This window comes from Pelmatolapia mariae, linkage group LG18 (assembly GCF_036321145.2).
Source record: "Pelmatolapia mariae isolate MD_Pm_ZW linkage group LG18, Pm_UMD_F_2, whole genome shotgun sequence".
In the NCBI taxonomy this organism is placed as follows: domain Eukaryota; kingdom Metazoa; phylum Chordata; class Actinopteri; order Cichliformes; family Cichlidae; genus Pelmatolapia; species Pelmatolapia mariae.
The window spans coordinates 7293630-7306471 of record NC_086243.1 but is presented as its reverse complement, the minus strand read 5'-3'; the positions used below and the strand labels follow the sequence as shown (position 1 = coordinate 7306471).

The 12842-nt window shown below is 39.6% G+C and overlaps 2 protein-coding genes across 2 annotated transcripts; one reads left to right on the top strand and one right to left on the bottom strand.

Moving 5' to 3' along the window:
* The first annotated feature begins 43 nt into the window (after positions 1-43).
* On the top strand, positions 44-1158 carry lg18h14orf119 (linkage group 18 C14orf119 homolog). Its single transcript, XM_063462223.1, has 2 exons — positions 44-680; positions 765-1158. The coding sequence occupies exons 1-2, from the start codon at positions 291-293 to the stop codon at positions 936-938; spliced, it is 564 nt and encodes a 187-aa protein (XP_063318293.1). The 5' UTR covers positions 44-290; the 3' UTR covers positions 939-1158.
* Positions 1159-1304: 146 nt separating this feature from the next.
* Positions 1305-12652, bottom strand: si:ch211-14a17.10 (zinc-binding protein A33). Its single transcript, XM_063462410.1, has 27 exons — positions 12583-12652; positions 11573-11635; positions 11415-11483; positions 11225-11308; positions 11039-11125; positions 9316-9399; positions 8646-8714; positions 8417-8506; positions 8070-8159; positions 7897-7986; positions 7751-7813; positions 7309-7368; positions 7150-7218; positions 6129-6212; positions 5883-5969; positions 5718-5801; positions 5541-5609; positions 5207-5296; positions 5026-5115; positions 4850-4939; positions 4671-4760; positions 4511-4579; positions 4315-4377; positions 2966-3028; positions 2727-2873; positions 2445-2492; positions 1305-2170 (listed from the first exon to the last, which is right to left on the bottom strand). Exons 1-27 carry the CDS (start codon positions 12650-12652, stop codon positions 1614-1616), a joined length of 2619 nt encoding a protein of 872 aa, XP_063318480.1. The 3' UTR covers positions 1305-1613.
* Positions 12653-12842: the final 190 nt, after the last annotated feature.

The window sequence follows — 12842 nt, the reverse complement described above, 5'->3', positions numbered from 1 at the left end:
CTTGCGCAACATCTGCGCAAACCTGACTTCCTACACAGCACAACTAGTTAACTGCACCCCGCTTCCTGTTAGCTGCTCTTTGGATTTACGTGACTGTCGTTCGGCTTCTCTGCACCTCGACTATGTTGGTAGTGAGTTGATATACGTTTTAAAATAATGGGGAGTCACAACTCTATATCTTAAAGGTAGTTATTAGCTAGCAATAGCGACTTTAAAGTCAGAGCCCGCCCGTTTGTGCTCCTTAAAACAAAACGTTAAGCTAAGCTAAATGGATTATTGAACTGTTTAAGATGTCGTGGTTTAATTATGTCAGTCAAAGCTCAAGTCAACACCAGCCCACTGACAATCAAGGAATTGCAGGCATCCTGTGCAGTTCTCCCAACCCAGTGTTCAAGTGCCCTGCGAGTTTCCCTTCTCCCAGCTTGGGTGAATTTCCCCCAGCTCCTCAAGGTGTAGTCAGCCCTCCCAGCCTTGAGAAGCTGTCCTGCGCTTCTCCGAGTGCAGGTCAAGTTAGAGAGCCCGAACCCATCTCCTACGTAACCTTCCAGGAGCAGCGGTGTGTCCTGAGCTGGTTCCAGAGCTGGACTCCTGTTCAGAGGGAGCGGTTCCTCCAGGACCTTCTGGGGAAAGCTGTGCCGGGGAAAGTGTGCACCCTCCTAGACTCACTCAGCACTCTCCAGGTACTTTATGCAAACTTGCAAACACATGGTCTGGAGAGGAGTGCCATTTCTAGTAAATAACTGGCGCTTTCTTCCTCTGTGTAGGTTAAAGACAAACTTCCAAACATCTTTGAATGCCAGCTCCGCCTGTGGACGCAGTGGTTTGAGTCTTGGGGAGAAGAGGAGAGGAATCATTTCCTACACATGCTGGAAGAGCGGGACCCGGATTTTGTTACCCACTTTTACAGGAGTGTAGCGGGTACAGCAGGAAGAGACTGAGCAATGTTTGCATTGTGATAGAAAAGCAAGTAATAAAGGGGTGATGTGTGGTGTGGAAAACATATTCTCTGAGTCTCTTTGTAGAAAATGTAGCCTTCTTGTGGATAGTAGTGTTCGTATACGTTTTGTAAGTAAAGTTCTGCATGCCTGCTCCGCCGGGTTTTTTGTTTTTTAAAAGTTTTTCATTGACTGACACGAATTTGTAAATAAACAGGTTTAACATCTAGCTGTTGGTTAATATCTAAACAGGCTTAGCTCTTCTGTGACGCAATTAACACATCTGGAATAACATGGACAAGAGACACTTTTTTTAATAACGAGACTAAACAAAATATTTTAGTAATGCATTTTATTGCTAGGCACCTGCCGAGACACTCAGGTACACCTTACATAGAATCAAATATCAAAAATCACAGTATTGATAAAAATAACAGCTGGTAAAAACCATGGAGTTAAAAGCATGATTCAAATCAAAGAGAATAGGCAGACTTAAGGTTGGCTTTAAAGACAGGAAGAGAATGTTGCAAGCATGGTATATTTGTTTTACTGTCTGAAGTGTTTAATAGCAACAATAGCAGAAATATGTGCGACTTATTCTTCAGTTATTATTTTATTTCTCATACTCGTAAATGTCACACATTTTGACATGGGTGCGGACAGAACTTCTCGTGACCCTTATTTTATCCAGTCAGTTGCTCCAGGAGTAATTAAAACTACTGGATTTGGAGCGCTGGTATCTTCTACACAGAAATTGACAAATGGATAAATTTTTCCTGTGAAGCGCTGACCTACAAAAGAGTACATATGAGTTCTGGCCCCTGAATCATAAAACGAGATGGTTCCCTCTTTGTAATCTAGCAGGATACCCAGGGTAACTGGGCGTGTCTCAATAAGAATGGGAACCGTCCTCCTGTGCTCTAGAGCTCTGTACTGACCCTGTTTGTTCAGGATTATAGTCCAGTAATCATTTGTTGGATTGAAGGGTATTGATCCCTTTCTTCGAGAAGATTCACTGGTCATCCCAAGGTGGTAACAGGTCTTTCCAGCTACTGACACCTCCCAGTAATGCTTGCCAGATGAGAAGCCAGTGGCACCTAGGACCCCCAGAATCACATCAAACCGTCTTGGATTGTTGGGGATGTCTTGCATAAACTCTGTAGTGGACATCTCGGTTTCATCGTCAGATAAAACTAATCTTGGGTGGGCTGTGTCTGGATCGAAGGTCATCTTTGCTGTTAAAAGAAACAGCATCTGAAATAAGCTTGCAGTAAAACAACCCTGATAACACATAATTAACACATAACATAATTTAACCTTAATGTTGAAAATGTATGGGTGTGCTTTAAAGTTATACAGACGTTTTCATACAACAGGCTGTTGTATACAGCATGCAGCGTGAGTAGTCGTGTATTTTTGTCATGGCATCTGTGCAGCTTTATTAGCTTTAAACAAAAGTGCAAAAAAATAGAAACAAAGGAATGCAACAAACTTTCGTGTGTGACTCACAGGTATGGATGATCTTTTCTTCTGTATCACCTAGTTCCTTTTGAAGTCCTGAGGGCAAGAGTAAGAAGAGCATGTCTGTCAGAGGATTTTGTGTCATAACAGTTTACTCTTTGTATGTTGCTGGGCTAAACTATAAGTTCTTCTACAGTTTCCTGAGGGTTGTTTTTCTCAGCTTGCAGGACTAGCAAGAAGATTAAATTATCCAATTAAGAATTCTCACATTCACTACTACCTAATTTCCCATATTATACTGAATCTGTTCATTCTGTGGCTTGAACATACTGTCAATATTATTCTGCAGTTTGTTATTCTCCCTGTTCTGTCTTTGTAACTCCTGCTCCAACTGGTTGAGCTTGGCATCCTTCTGACGCAGCTCCTGCAGCTGGCGGTCTCCATCATCATGGCACTGCTGCAACTCGCTTCGCAAGTCTGTTTGATGAAATACATACTTCAGAACCTCAAGGAGTGCATCTGTACAATATATCCACACAATAATAATGCGGTCACACTGGGGATCTCACCTTCACACTCCTCTGGCAGTTGAGAGCAGCACATCTTCAGTTCTGTGACTTCCTGCTTTAGGTCTGACAGAGGGAGAGATTAAACATGAACCAGCTAAATGAGAGTCACATTTGGATAGTTTTTGATGTTTTGAGAAATGCATTTGTCCTTGTTTAATTTTAGATGAAAAGATGTCAGTAAGTAAAGTTTATTTACTAAGCACTTTTCATAGACAGGCGGTCACAACACGCTCCAAAAAAAGTACACTCTGTCATTTCCAAGGTTTGATGTTTCAAGACATAATAAAGAAAATCTGGTTCTTATCATACCAGACAGAAATTAAGTAAATACAACCTCAGATGCACAAAAATCAGTTTATTATTTTTTAAACAAAAATTAGTTCAAAAACAAGAAGCAGTGTGTGGAAAATGAACTACACCCTTACTGCTTCCATAGGAATTAGGAGGGGAAGTAGCAGGGTTAAAAGGCCATTTCCAAAAAACTTAAAGTCCATAATTCTACAGTGAGAAAATCATGAAAGTAGAAAATATTCAAGACAGTGGCTAGGATATTGCAGCAAATTTACCATGCTATACTCACAGAAACTGGGTCGAAAAGTCCTACATCTGAGACTCTATAAGTCTCAGTTCACATGTTAAATGTTAAAGTTCATGACAGTAAAACTAGAAAAAGACCAAACAAGTTGTTTGGAAAAGACTCAAGTGAGTGAGTTTTATTGTGAAATACGGGGCAGCCTGAAAATCTGTCTAAGGGCCGACAACCGAGTATTGTTACTGCCGAGTGTAGTAGAGTTATCAAGGTTAACGTTCATTCACCAGCTATAAAAGCCCCTATTTTGTTTACTGCAGCCACAGGACCCGGGCACCTTGTAGTCACTGAGTCACTCATAAATGCATCTATTTTTCCATACAGTGCTTCTCCCTTTTGTTTAGGTTTTGTTAGGTAAACAATGATGGTGTAATATATCATGTTTTGCAGTTTATCTGCACTTGCACTTAATTAAGACCCAATACTTTCTTTTTGCAATGACTGATTGTACTAAGCGACTGCCATTAGCTAGTTAGCTTAACATAAAGACTGCAAAAAAAGGGAAAACAGTTTGCCTGGCTCCATTTCTGCTCAGCAATTTGTCTAATCCATACATGACAAACATCGAGTTAGAAAACAGTCGAGTGCATAACCAATAGAGAAAGCCAGGTTAGCTGTTGCCCATGATTTTCAGTTCGTGTTAGCTAAATGAATGCATTATACTATAAGAGTTAAACAGATGTTTAAATCCAACCCTGATACATGTTTGCGACAAAATATCAAATAAATTTTGTGACTACCTGCAATATAAAATACAAACCTTTGTTTGCAGCTTCAAGTTTTTTATTCTTTGTTTCTTGTGTTTTTAGTTTCTTCTCCATGTCTGACAAAGAAAGTAAAAAAATACTTTTAAACAGGATTTAAGATCAAGCAGAAATGTGTTGCAGGTCTTCAAAATATGTATGGGATTGACTCTATGTGCACTAAATTGTTAAATGACTGCAAAAATACCAAACCTTTGATTTTGTCAGATGTCTGCGTTTCAGCCTCTTTCAGTTTCGCCCTCAGATCAGCAATCTCCATCACTAGTGGAAATGCAAACAACTGGAATATTATATCGTACTAGAAGGACACCAACAGCATGACACCAAAAAGCAAATTCAACAATATTCATACCATGTTTAAAATTCTCTGCATCTGCATGCTCAAGTTGACTTTCAGTGTCATCCAGCTGCCTCTCTTTCAACTTTAGTCTCCTTTGAAGGTCTGAAAATGAGTTGAGATTAATAAACACAACCATTAGCTTAATATACAGGTTACTTCATGCAATATACATTTCAAAGTTTGTTCTGTACCTGCAAGGCTCTTAGTATGAGCCTCTTTGAGGGCTCCTATGTTATTTTCCAGTGGTGTAATTTGCTCGTGAAGCTCCATAATCTGAGCAGCTAAAACAAAACACAAACGTTATGTACTCTGATGCCGTTTGATATTTCACTCCTTGTTTCTGACTGAACCAGAGCGAAATACTTACACAGATTAGCAATATTTATATCTTTTCTATCCAGCAGGTCTGTCTTGTATTGTATCTCATTCCTGATGGCCTCCAGTTGATCTTCCAGATCTTCAAAAACAGGCAAAAGTGATGTTTTATGTCCTTAAAATATCTGTAGTATTACTATGATCACATTTGAGGAGATCCCACTGCATCCCACCTTTAATTTGTGCTTCTTGTGTCTCTTTCTTCCTCTCTTGCTGCTTCTTCAGTCTTGCTATTTCATCTTGCTGATTCAAGATCTGAAATGCTATTAAAAAAAAAAAAAATCATCTTCATGCATGCTCAGTGCATCCAGGTAAGGAAATCCCCGAAAAATTAAGTCTGTTCATCCGGACTTAGCATTTTCAGTGGGAGAAATGTTTTGTCACTTGAAAACACTCACTGAAAGCACTACATTCAGATAAACAGAATTTTTGGGATAAATATATATGTACATACAAGTTAAAGACAAAGAAGAAGAGAGTAAGTATTTTATTCTGGCTGTTACTCACTCAGCTTAATATTTTCATTCTGTTCATCTTTAATTCCCTCAATCAAAGAATTGAGCTCTTCTTGACGTGCTGGAGAAAAAAGATGAGGAATTACATTTTTTTCCCACCGAATGCATGTATTTTATTTTTTAAGAAGTCATTGCTTTACACTATATGCAGGTAAGATATGTCACTCACCTTTAATCTTGTCGTCATCTGTATCATTTTCCGCCACAAAGACCAATTTCTCGATTTCTGTTTGTAGTGCAATAATCTGCAGAACTGAAAGAAGGTTGGAACACTGATAAGTATTTGTACCTGAGTTAGTCATCTGGATTCTTTCAGCGGGTTGTTTGTACTCACGTCTACGTGGTTGAGTACTTCTCTCTTTCAGCTCTTTTGTTAGTTTGTCCAGCTCCTCGTTCTTTTCATCTATGGCGTTTTGGAGCTCTGCAGAACAGACAAAACTTTGTTTGGGGGGGATTTATGTGTAAATATTTATTTGGCTAATATTAAAGCTGTAATACAACCCTTTAAAGTACACCATTTGAATACTGGACCCCAGTAGCACTGCTTACTTGACTTGAATCGACAATGAAACACACTCACCATCAACCTTGGATTTGGACACAGAGTTGTTCATTTGTGCTTTCAGTTGCTCCACTTGCTGAGTTAATGCAGAAATTTGTAGAGCTGAAAGAATCAGTCAGAATAAACATCAGCGTTCACTGTTCTCCTCATCTAAGAAACATGAAAATGTGCACAACATCTGCACATGTGCCCAATGTAAGTTGCGTTTTTAGCAAAGGCTCTGATTTTAACAACTATGATGAATGGGAGCAGTTCACTCAATACAGGAAGAAGAAAAGATAGTAAAACATTGAGAATGTGGAGAAAGAAATCATGGCGATGATTTATTTTTTTTGACACATTAAGATATATTCAGATATCTTAATATTCAGATAGTATGATGTCATCATATTACCTAGCAACCACCCAGTAAAGGGCTAAAAGTTCCTTTTCTTACCAATTATGCTCCTATAAAAACATAAATGTATTTTTATTGTACAACATTAACATCTAATTTAAATTCACAAAGTCTGATTGACACCACCCTATCGCAAAAACCTAGCAACTGGCTAAAAATGACGGGGTTTTTTTAGCCTTTATGCACCTACAGCACCTTGTCAAAAACCTCCTTTTATTTGGATATTATCTTATTATGAGGCAGATTTTCCTAGTTTTATTTATATTCACAAAGTTGAATTATACATGCCTACCAACCACCTAGGACCTTGTGAGATTCAGAATTCAGAGAATCAGACAGCTGCACAAATAGGCCAAACACTACAGTGGCACTACTGTAGCGTGGGCATGTAGTAGTAATTATAATAAATAATGGAGTACATTTGCAGCTCTTGCTTGACCATGAGTGACTCCGGCGTTCCCCTAATAACTACAAAATTGCATCATCACGGATTAAACCTTTTTTGTAGAAGATGATAAAAAGTTAGTAAAATACAGCTTCTAAAATCTTCACTTTTAAAACTATTTAATAGAAAAAAAAATGAATTCATTATGATGAACTTGACAGCTTAGAAGGTTTTTTATTCAGAGATTCAGCACTCACCAAGTGAAGTAACAGAGTTAGATTTGGACTGCAGCTCCTTGATTTTGTCATTCAGGCTTTGCTGCAGTGCTGCACAGAGATTTTTATTATAGGTGCTGATCACACAGAACAGTTTTCTATATTTAGCAAGAACAGCAAGTCAACAAAGATTACACTCACCTGTAACTTTCTGCTTATCATCTGAACAGCTTTGTGTCTCGTTCAGTTTTTGCTGCAAGTCTAAGAGAAAGGTTACATTACTAAGCAATAGTCTAGGCATTATTTTTTGATAGAGGCCGGCATGAAAGCTCATATTGTTATATTTTGTTGGCTTTCAGTGGGTTTTGACTATGAGTTTGTAAAACTATTAATTCCAGGTTTCTTCAATAATTCAATTCAGTTCACTTTTATTTATACAGTGCCAAATCACAACAACAGTTGCCTCAAGGCGCTGTGCTTTGGTGACAGAGGGAAGGAAAAACTCCCTTTTAACAGGAACAAATCTCTGGCACAACCAGGGAGGGGCAGCAAACTGCCGAGACCGGCAGAAACTTGCAAGCATCTTAAAATCAACTTAATCCTTCTTGTTGCAGAAACTTAAACATGCCACGGATGAACTTACCGAGGATCACTTCCTGATCACGAGAATGCTCCTTCTCTTTATCCTTCAGTTGTTTTCTGAGATCTAACAAAATGTAAAGTTAGCTTCAGGTGAAGAAGGTATCAGAGGTGATACTTGCTTTTACAGATCAAAAGAAGAATACTTACTAGAAATTGTAGCAGCACTTTCTTTATCCTCAGCTGTCTTAACTTTTTCAAGGTTTTCAAGTTGGCTTTGCAGATCAGTGATGTTCAAAACTGAGGAACAGAGGAAGAAAGAATGAAAGCAGAACTTTTTTCCTTCATCATTTCTGCAGACACCATGTTCTTTCTTGACTTACTCAGGTTGGCATTTTCCTGGTTCTTCTCTTTCAGCTCATTGACATGTTTCTCCAGCTCTCCCTTCTTGGCTGCAAGCTCATTTGTGAGCTCTGAGGTCATTTTAAAGAAGTTAAAACAGGTTTATTGGTCAGACACGAGAGATCATCGCACACATTTTGTTTTGTACTGTGAATTACAAAAGCTACCAAGTTTCTTTATCTCTCACACTTATTTTGTTTTTTCTACAAGGGTGGGGAAAACTAAAACTCTCACTTGCCCCACATCTGACTCCTCTGTGCTTCTGCCTGCTCACTTGTATTTGTCACACTCTTAGCACTAGAGGAAAAGCACAATGGGAGATACTTACCAGTTAGCTTACTGGTTTGTAGAGTCTCGCGGTTTGACAGCAGATTCTGCAGGTGCTTCACCTGACTCTGCAAATTCAGGATTTTCAGTGCTAAAGCACAAAGAAGCAAAACAGTAGTTTGCTATAAGACATGCTGTGAGAGAATTACTTCATGAGAGGGAAAAAGGCAAAAAGAAAGAAAATTCAACTTGTCAGTGAACCTTTGTGCTCACAGTTACTTCATACTCACTCAGTTTGGTGTTTTCTTGATCACTGCTGCCCATTTGAGCCATGAGTGTGTCTATTCTGTTTTGTAGAGCTGTAAAAAACAGTGAATTGTATTGATAAATGTTGGGTCTGTTCCCACAAACCCCGCTAGTTCTAGAGACTTATTCATCATGAAAGAAAACAAGGCAACAGCGTTCGATCGATTACTTGCGCAAGGGAGGCCTCATCTGTGTCCAGCACGAAAATGACCCCCTGATGGCCCTACTCTCGCTGGCTTTTATTGAGAGACAGTTCACACAAAACACAGCAAAGCAACGCCCCCCGCATTGTATGTATATGTGTGAACTTCTATATGTAAGTAGGAATGTGTGTGTGTGTGTGTGTGTGTGTGTGTGTGTGTGTGTGTGTGTGTGTGTGTGTTGCTGATCAAAGGGTCATAAACTCAGGAAGCTTAGATCAAAAGAAGTAGATCCTCCAGATAGGATGTATCTGTAATCAAACCTACAGCCCCTCACCCAAAAACTCAAGAATCTGAGGAGGGGGACTGTGGAATTGCTTTCATCCCACAGTTAAAACAATGTAGAAATGGATGGCAAGCATAAAAATGACAAACATTTAACAATCCACTCTAACAATAACATTTAGTCATCTACTATGACTTCGTGTCACCCTCAATCAGCACCTTAAAGTACCTTTTATCCAGTCACCAGCTGTCCCATTCACATCCTTGTTCTGCAGGTCCCATATCTCATTCTGGAGCGCAATGATTTGTAAAACTGAAACAAACAAACATCTGATGAATGGAAGGTAAGGTTTGGTTGTGAAATGTTCCTTTTTGACAAAGTTTATAGTTAGGGCTGGATCAAATGACTCTGAACTCTCCCACAGTTACACTGCAACAAGCCGAAGCTTTTAGGGTTTCATCTTCACTAACCCGAATCACCTTTTTGCTCTCTGTGTGTTTATATCCCACTTTGCATTTAATGATTAGTTATTGTTCTGTCTCCCTCTCCTTATCCTCATCCAGTAATGGCAGATGGTTTCCCCTCCCTGCCTGATTCAGCCAGGGGTTTCTTCCTGTTAAAAGGAAGTTTTTCCTTTCCACCATCACCAAGTGCTGTTGTCTGATTGTTCATATACTGTGCTTACACAGTATTTTGACACAGATGCGACAGGTGAGCAAATTCTTTATGAAACCATTAAAAAGTATCCCAGTTTTTCAACTATGATGCTTCTTAAGACACAGCAGGTAACATATCCAAACCAAGGGACTACATGTATTTTCAGTCAGGATGGGTAAATAATGGCATCATGTGGGAGCTGAAGAACAATAAATTATTTATTTTTAAAGCAAAGGTAAGTGCTATATAGCTAGCTTAAACGAAGTACCATGCGTAAATCTTACGTTTTGTTGACCTGGACATTTACAGTGTAGAGCCAGAAAAGTTCTAGTAGTATTAATATGTCATATTTGTCAGGGTCCTGGGTCTGAGCGACCCAGGATCCCTGGGCAGTCATGGACTGGTGATATTGTATGTATTTTTGGTGTTGCTGTCCCTGTTTGCGTGTGTGTGTATATGTGTTTCTGCGGGCGCCTTCAGGCCTGGTGGGTGTAGCCCTGCTGGCGGACTAGCCACACCCAAAGCCACACACCTGCTGCTGATCAGGCCTCGTCGGGGGAGCTACTTAAGAGAGTCTTGGAGCTCCCACTGACGTGGGATCATTTCGTGAGACTTCCCGTCAGTTCTCCAGCTGGTCTGTTTGTGAGTGTGAGCTTACCAAGTGTACTGAGGGTGCTAACTACTGCCTCTATTTTCCCAGGAAGGATTGCTGGACGAGAGGGCAGCCGACACAGTGTGCACTGGCACGAGGGAGCAGACACATGAGCACAAACACAGGGAGAAGACACGGAGTGGAAGTCGGGAGCACACGGGGATGCATAATTGTTGTGTATCAGTTCCATCACTGTAAATAAACACACTGCTTGTACATAGAGCACCGCAACTGGGTCCTCCTTTCCCCACTTCCCCACGGTCTGCCATACAAACCGTGACAATATTATTGTCATAATATAACATTAAAGTTTAAATGATCGCCACTGACAGTCTGGATTTCAGTGGAGAAGCAGGGATTGTGTGATTTGGACTGTGAGGTGGGGTTAGGAGAGGTGTGCTCACATTTTGCTGCATTTTGGCTAAGTTAAACTTGAAGATAATCAAAGGATGGCTGGAGGGCAAAGGGCCCTGTACTGTTTTGTCCAGAGCTACCGGTCCCAGTAGCTCTGACATCACATAGAAACTATGGTTTGGACCAAATTTTGTCAATTGCCCCCAGAGGCTTAGTATTGCAATAATAGCCAGCGGGTTGTCAGACTGTTTAAACAGTGTTGATCACAGAGTACAGCAGTGTACTCACCTGTTCTCGGGTTGGCAATCAATTCCTCCATTTCTGCAGTCTTAGCAATCAGTTCATCTTGCTTCTTCTCCAGTTGCATCTGCAGCTCTGTGGGGAAGCAGAGAGAAACAGATATATGACTTAAGGTCATATTTGTTTCACATTTTTGCTCCAGGAGGTGTGCTGACTATGACAGCTGTTACTCACGTGAGATGATTTCTGGATCTTTTGAGTTTGAGATCTGCTCCCTCAAAGCCCTCACGTCAGCCTTCATGTTGATCACATTCAGGACTAATAGAGACAAACGTGAGCAGATATGACGGCACAGATTAGTTCTGAAATATAATGTGAGGATGTGAGCAAAAAAAAGGAGAGACTTTAACTGCACCGCACTCACGCAGAGCAGTTTTGAAGTCTTTCGTCTTGTTCAGTTCTGCAATCTTATCTTCAACTTCAGTCTTCAGCTCTGATTAAAAAAAACAAAAAAAGAAAAAACAGTCACATCAAAAACTCAGGTTCAGACACTTTGAGGTTGAAGTCCGATTTACAACTTACGGTTTCGTTGTTGCTCGAGTCCAGAGCATTCTTGAGTCTTTAACTGCAGTTTTTTCTCCAACTCTGAATCAAAAGAAACAAACAAGTCAGCTAAAATTGGATCTCTGCACAAAACTCTTTGTTATGATGGATATATTCAGGAAAAAAAACAAAAAACTAATTTGTGTCTTTGTCTTTTTAAAAAAGATAGATCTGGAGGACTTACTCAAAACAAACTGAAAGGACTGAAAGCCCCTTTTCCATTAGTCTCTACTCGGATGAGCTTGCCATGACTGAAGGTAATTAAGCTAATGGAAAACTCTGAAAACCGCTGCAAACCGTGGCAAGTTGATCCGAGTAGGTACTATAAGGGGCTAAAGACTATGTTGTAAATTTTTATCTCAAGATATAAAATGCTATATAATGTGAATGTTAGCTTACCATAAAGATTGGAAAGAAGGGGAAACAGCTAGCCTCCCTAAAGCTAACTACATGATTCCTAAAGACAAATTAACATGTTTTACTTCATTTGTTTAATCTACAGCAAAAGCCTTGCAAAGGAATTACATGTCACACTTGTTCTGCTCATGTTCAACAATTACTGTAATCCATATGTGCCAAACAGAGTTGGAAAATAGAAGTTGTCAGCAGATAAATCCAGGCGAGCTGTACCCATTATTTGTAGTCCATGTGCTAAGCTAAGCTAATGAGCTGTTGCATTATACTTTGAGAGTTAAATAGATCTTTAAACCCAACCCTGAGGAAAAATGCAAATAAATGTTTGTGACAAAATATCAAACTACTTTTGTCACTACCTGCAATATAAAATACAAACCTTTGTTTGCAGCTTCAAGTTTTTTATTCTCAGCTTCTTGTGTTTTTAGTTTCTTCTCCATGTCTGACAAAGAAAGTAAAAAAATACTTTTAAACAGGATTTAAGATCAAGCAGAAATGTGTTGCAGGTCTTCAAAATATTTATGAGGTTGACTCTAGGTGCACTAAATTGTTAAATGACTGCAAAAATACCAAACCTTTGATTTTTTTGTCAGATGTCTGCGTCACCGCCTGTTTCAGTTTCACCCTCAGATCAGCAATCTCCATCACTAGTGGAAATGCAAACAACTGGAATATTATATCGTACTAGAAGGACACCAACAGCATGACACCAAAAAGCAAATTCAACAATATTCATACCATATTTAAAATTCTCTGCATCTGCATGCTCAAGTTGACTTTCAGTGTCATCCAGCTGCCTTTCTTTCAACTTTAGTCTCCTTTGAAGGTCTGAAAA